The sequence below is a fragment of the Eucalyptus grandis genome, chromosome 5, assembly GCF_016545825.1.
Source record: "Eucalyptus grandis isolate ANBG69807.140 chromosome 5, ASM1654582v1, whole genome shotgun sequence".
Classification (NCBI taxonomy): domain Eukaryota; kingdom Viridiplantae; phylum Streptophyta; class Magnoliopsida; order Myrtales; family Myrtaceae; genus Eucalyptus; species Eucalyptus grandis.
In genome coordinates, this window is record NC_052616.1 from 5,062,243 (window position 1) to 5,068,385 (window position 6,143).

At 39.9% G+C, this 6,143-nt stretch overlaps 1 protein-coding gene across 1 annotated transcript; it reads right to left on the bottom strand.

The window, feature by feature from the left end:
• Positions 1 to 664: 664 nt before the first annotated feature.
• On the bottom strand, positions 665 to 5,906 carry LOC104441334 (protein TRIGALACTOSYLDIACYLGLYCEROL 4, chloroplastic). Its single transcript, XM_010054452.3, has 5 exons — positions 5,521 to 5,906; positions 4,511 to 4,760; positions 3,307 to 3,688; positions 2,004 to 2,320; positions 665 to 1,075 (listed from the first exon to the last, which is right to left on the bottom strand). The coding sequence occupies exons 1-5, from the start codon at positions 5,790 to 5,792 to the stop codon at positions 878 to 880; spliced, it is 1,419 nt and encodes a 472-aa protein (XP_010052754.2). The 5' UTR covers positions 5,793 to 5,906; the 3' UTR covers positions 665 to 877.
• Positions 5,907 to 6,143: the final 237 nt, after the last annotated feature.

Sequence of the window (6,143 nt, forward strand, 5' to 3'; positions counted from 1 at the left end):
AACAAATTCTACTCAATTGAATGGATTTGAGATTTCATACCACTAGTACACTACCGTCTTCCAAACATCTTAAAAGTTTCCCATAGGTTGATGACCTTTTTCACGAAAAGTAGAAAATAGCGTAGTCCAAAGGAAGTCATTACCCAAAGACTCCCGTAAACCATTGATTACTTGTACGAGTACGTTCAAATTATGTGCCATAGGCTGCTTGAATCATTGCTTATTGGACGAGCTCGTTGCCCTGTCCCACTGAGAAGAAAGTGGAGGACTCAAGATGGGGGATGCGCTTAAATCCAACTTGTCCTTCACAAATTAACCAAGATATTCTTAAGACAAAGATAGATTGATGAATCGAATCGAGAGCTCTCAGCTTGCAAATTATGTGTTGGATCACTCGGTGGTAATCAGCATTAAGTGCCCAAAAACAGGACCTTTTGCAAGTGAGAGTCCCACAATCAGATTTCTTTCTAAAAGATTGCTTCCGCGCCTTTGTTTTAACAAGCTAATAATTTGCTTATGTTGACAATTCACATGTCCCAAGTCTAAAACACCTTGTTACAAGGGGAATGCCGAAATGCTGTCAAATCCATGTCATTGTAATGGTAGCCTTCAGGCCGTCAAATAAACCTTAATGGAAGTCCATAGATTAGCATGACACATTAGCTTAAACCATTTTTTCGATGATGAGGAAGCCTATTTTGGTAGATAAACCAAGCACACCTTTTTCAAGAGTAAGTAGGCTAAATAAAACCCAAACGGGTTAACTGTAACCTGAAAATGAACACATCCTTGCCCTTTTCGCCAATAGTACATTTACTAATTAAAGCCTCAATGGAAGAAGAGAGAAAACGACAATTATGGCAAAAGACATTGATGATCAAAACTCAAACATTCTCAACTCTATCATACCCTCTTTCCTTTTGGGGGAATACCAAGCAACGACTTTCCCAGATTGCAAAAGCCTGAGAGAGTAGCTCAAGCTATATATGAAATCCTCGACATGCGGGCCTTGTCTTCCTGATAAAGAACCCAGGGAGAACTTGGAATCTACACGAAACATGATCGGCCCTGCAACCTAATGAGTGAAGCCCAAAAATCAGACTCGCACGAAGTTTCCACTTACTATCAATCTGTCCAAACTAAAAGAATGTATATATCTTTATGTAGCCCTTCAATTTTTTTCACTACCAACAAAAGATTTGGACTTTCAAAAGAAAAACAAAGCAACACAAGTTAAGAGAACCTTAATAGGACCCTGAACAAATGTTACATAAAACAAGATAGCTAAGCTTGCCAGCATCAAATTTCTAGATTTCTCCTCCTTTCATTATTCACTCCTTGCACAACTGTTGTCGTTTCCAATTTAGGGGAGAAAATTTTATGAAATTGGTCTTGCACATCCAGCAGAAATTTCCAAAGTTACAATAGATGTTACATGTACGAGCAGTCCTTAAAATCAAGTGTAACAGTAAAAGAATAGCATCTTAGTTCACATGAAAAACACAGCTGACAGATGCAGTAATCAATCTGTTGATTTCAATTCCATGTAGATGTATTAACCAAGAAGGTGATCATTTTAGGGTACTAGCAGATGACAGCTTCTCTTTATATCTTTTTCTTTCTATTTAGGATAATCAATTTTGCAATTTGCCAATCCTTCAATGAATCTGTTGATTTCAATTCCATGTAGATGTGTTAACCAAGAGATTATTTTAGGGTTCTGGCAAATGACAGCTTCTCTTAAATTTCTTTTTCTTTCTCTTTAAGATAATCAATCTTGCAAGTTGCGACTCCTTTCTCTTGTTTCTTTTCAAAACCTTGGGTCACCAACAGATCTGCCAATAATATCCTATCCAACTTCCATTAGAATAATACTCTAAGGAACACACAGCATTTCTGTCTTTTGATAATCCCCTGCATTTCCACGTATGACAAAACTGATAATGTAACTTACCAACAACCACACACACAGGAATTAGACCAATTCAAGAACTATAAAGTACCTGCTGCTGAAAAATTAAGTTCACCCTTGGAGAAGATGATGGCCTACGAAAGCTGCTCCCTGATGAACCACTTAAAACATTGAAAACTCGCCGGGCCAATGCTGATGCAGAGGATATGTCTAGGCGAGCATCGATACGGGTGAGGTCACCATAATATTTTCTAAACTTCCCGAGCTGGAAAGTATAGCACACCGAACCAAATAAATCAGCATTGAATGGACCCCTCTTTGCACTAGCAACAGGAAAAATTCCACCTTCCCTTGATTCAACAGCAAGAGGGAACTCTGGATTTAAAAACCAGGCCGTACAACTGCCGCCTAAAACACAGCATATCGTAAGGCTAAACCTCACAAAAAGAAACTAAATTCTGTATATGATATCAATTATTAAATCGACGAAGGAAAGAAAAATGCATCATAATATAGTCAAAAAGTCCATGCAATCAGCCAAATGTTGAACAAGTGTTCCACTTTTCTCTCGATCAGATAGTCAATATGCCAGTATATTATGACGATACACAGGCAGCACATTCTGCTATTGTTTCTCTGAAACACGCATACTGTTATTGATTTTTAGCAGAAAAGAATTTAGACTCATGAGGGGCTGAAGAGGTTTGAACCAATGTGGGACTACTTAACAAAATGGATGTAGTCAGAGGACAAGAATAATGTCGAGGTCCACCTTCATCCTAGACAGTTATATTCATTCTGAATTCCAATAGTCATTTCAAATTCAATTTGGAACAATCATGTCTATTAGCAAAATGTCAAGTCTGTCCTCACTCCTCTATAGTTCTCTCTATTAAATTCTATCCTGTTGATGGCTTTCAGAATTCTGTGATAAGATGAAAACAAATCCGGTGCATTCTTACAATCTGGCCAATCTCAGGGTTGATGGGAAGCCATTTACTGGATGTGCACATAATTTACACAACGATATTGCAGCATAGGTATAATCAATTCCTCCAACCTAATACCATTACAATGACTGAAGATAATGCTGGCTTAAGCTAATGCCTTGATTGCTTAATAAACATGATATACAACCATTTCTAGCAACTACAATAACTGGCAAGTTATCTTAAGTAACCCTCCCTCTCACGGCCTTTCATCTATTAGAATTCACGATTACAATATATAGAGTATGCTGCCTCAAATACGAGATAAGATTTGAAGAGACTCTTGATTCATCATCTTAGCATTATGAAATTAATCCATTCATTCAAAAGATTATGATAGAAAACTTAACGACATCAATTGCAGAACATTCAATCAGAAAGAACTAATGAGGGTAGGAATGATACCAACTATGGCAGATACTGCAGAATGAGGTTCTCTAAGTCGTAGATCATATGAAGGCCTCCAAAAGAAGCCCTTCTCTGTCTTCACTATAAGATCCTCTTTAGTCTCCTTCTGCCGCCAAAAGTCTTTACTCTTTTCATAAGAAAAGGCAGCCTTTGCACATAGGCCGGGCATTAAAGCAGAAGGTGGTTCAGCATTTGTGGCATTAGTGGCATGGGGATGACCACCATTCTTGTGGATTCCAAAACGGTATCTGAATCCAGACTCAGAAACAAGGGACAAAAGGTCCAATGATATTGATTCAGGAACATCCCAATATCTACCACTATGATCCAGAAATAACCCAGGCCAGGCAGCCTCCATCGTGATATCATGATTAGGGAGCTGTACGTAAATGAACACACAAATCTAATGACCTTAATTGGCTGTTAAACTAAAAAGACCACAAACAAACAAAAAAATTTCAACATTTCCAAGACAGAACCTTTTCAATTCATAAAGCTACAAGGACTCAACATACATTTACTTGTAATTATTTGGTAGAAGACACTGAATATCATAATCCTAGTTATTGTTCAAATGGAAAAACATCAACTGGCTAATTTCTAATTTTCACCGACTTGGCTTTGTGGTATATCAAGATCCATATATCTGATTATATGGAATGCCGTCATACCAGTAAGTTCCGTATTCCTCGATGGAAAGTGTGGCTGAATTAAAGTCAACACCCTACATGGTTTGAGATGTACATTGGTATTGGACAAAGTAGATTAGTGACTCAGCAAGTGTTTATAAAAAGTACATTATGCATTAAAAAGCAAGAAGACATTCTCTTTTAATAGAACTAGCACACTGAATAGGCAAGTTTCATCAGTGGGGAAGCCACCAGAAAAGCTGCAATGCTTCTCACATGGGATAAAATAAAGAGAGAGACAAACTATCTTCCCATTGTCTAGATCAAAAAATGTTTTTCTGCAGAAAACCCCTTTGAAGCATTGTGAAACAAAGGTCCCAAGAAAAGGAAGCAGTTTCCTTCCCTATAAAAATAAACACACTTGTACACATGTGACTATATGAGTCATAGCTGCACATTGTGAACCTAGTATCTATAGTAGACACGAAAAAAAAGAAAAAAAAAAAAAAAAAAGTAATATGACATATCTCATGCAATGTGAGGAGGAAACTAAGATAGTTTGATGCACACACCTTGTGAAAAAGCATCAGTTTGTGGCGGCGTCTTTCCCTCTCACCAAGCTGTTCTGTGCCAACAAGAACTGACGTTGAGGGTGACAGAGAAAGCTGTGAGCACACACCAAGTGAGTAAAGCGACTTATCCAAGAAATGTTTTGCCACATCCTTCAATGCTGAAAGCTCCCAGTCATCAACACTAGAAATCTCCTTTTTTATGGAATCGATCAATTTTTTTGGTCGGAATTGCCCAACCACTCCAAGCCACCTATGCAAACCGAGCTAATGTGAGCTTATTCGTGATTTAAAACCGCTGGTCAGAAAGGTGAAATTAAGACATCCATGCTAGAGAAAGTACGTAGTCAAGTTCTCCCCACTAGTAGGATTCTCAATCACTACCTTACAATTGAATGATTACAACAGGATACAACTTCACCAATCATGCCTAAAAATGAATTACTATGACCACCATCCGGCTGTAGAGTAGACCGAGCATTTGTCTCTTATCAAGAAACCATCTCACAAATTACATCGAGATTGTGACTCAACACTTCTCACACATAAGCCAGGCTAAACAAGCGAGGCACAGGACGGGATGAAAAGTCAGCCAGAAATATAACGAACAGCACAAAACCAAGAGCTTTCACAAAACAACCAAGAACCGAAACCAGGACATCAAATTCACACACCAACTTAGCAGAGCCTTCTTTGGAAAATCCCAAGCAATCACTGCGGGCCAAGAACACAAATCAACCTCGCATTATCACGTACATAATGCAATTCTTACTCCCAAATGAATTAAGCAGCCAGGAAGGGCATTATCATCTCGTAGGACTACGAACAGTAAACAAGATTCGGTCATTTCAGATACCCACATAACCAAATTCTCAAACAAACTAAAATTCGGTCGCCCCAAAGTTTGAACAGCCAAAAAACTGCAGGAAAAAAAATTCACGGAAGACTCCAACGCGAGTCATCAGACAGAGCCCACCGCCAAAGCTCGACCCATTTTTCCCCTCTTTCCTCACCAGTCAGCAGTGGCGGGCCGGAGGAGGAGGGACTGGAGAGAGAAAGAGCCCAGTTCCTTGCGGGGGGTGGGGGAGTAAGAAGGGATGATGCCCAGAGGGAAGCCGTTCCGGAGGAGCGAGAGCTGCTGGAAGCGGAGGGCGCGGCTGGCGACGGCGCCGTCGGGAGGGGCGGGGTCGCCGGGGACGTGCCTGGCGTAGCCGTCGAAGGATTGAGGGGAGGCGACGTTGAGGTCCCCGAAGGCGGCGTCCATGGCCGTCCTCAGGTTCGCCATTTCGGCGCTTCGGCTGCGTTGAGTTTGGTGTTGGTGCTGCTGTTGTCCTCGCCTTATCTGCGAGCGACCGGCATGTTTTTTTGGTTTTGAATAAGAGAGGGATGAACCCTCCTGGGTTTTGCGATACGAGGTTTACCAAACCCTTTTTCGTTTCTTTCGTTTAAGGTTTCTGTTTCTTTAGTCTTACTTTTAACTTCAGAGAATTTAAAATGGGAAGTAATTACCAAAAAAAAAAATTGATTTTTGTACACTTTGAAATGCTTACGGGCTCCAAATTCCTAAAGAACAAAGCGAAGGTCACTGTAAGGAGACCTTTAATTGCACTTTTCAATTAATAAATTGAACTACTAA

Coding starts and splice junctions, on each gene's coding strand:
- LOC104441334 (XM_010054452.3), bottom strand. CDS start 5,792: ATGGCGAACCTGAGGACGGCCATGGACGCCGCCTTCGGGGACCTCAAC. Junction 3,689..4,510: donor AACTGATGCTTTTTCACAAG/GTGTGTGCATCA, acceptor ATTTACGTACAG/CTCCCTAATCATGATATCAC. Junction 1,076..2,003: donor ACTTAATTTTTCAGCAGCAG/GTACTTTATAGT, acceptor TTCACTCATTAG/GTTGCAGGGCCGATCATGTT.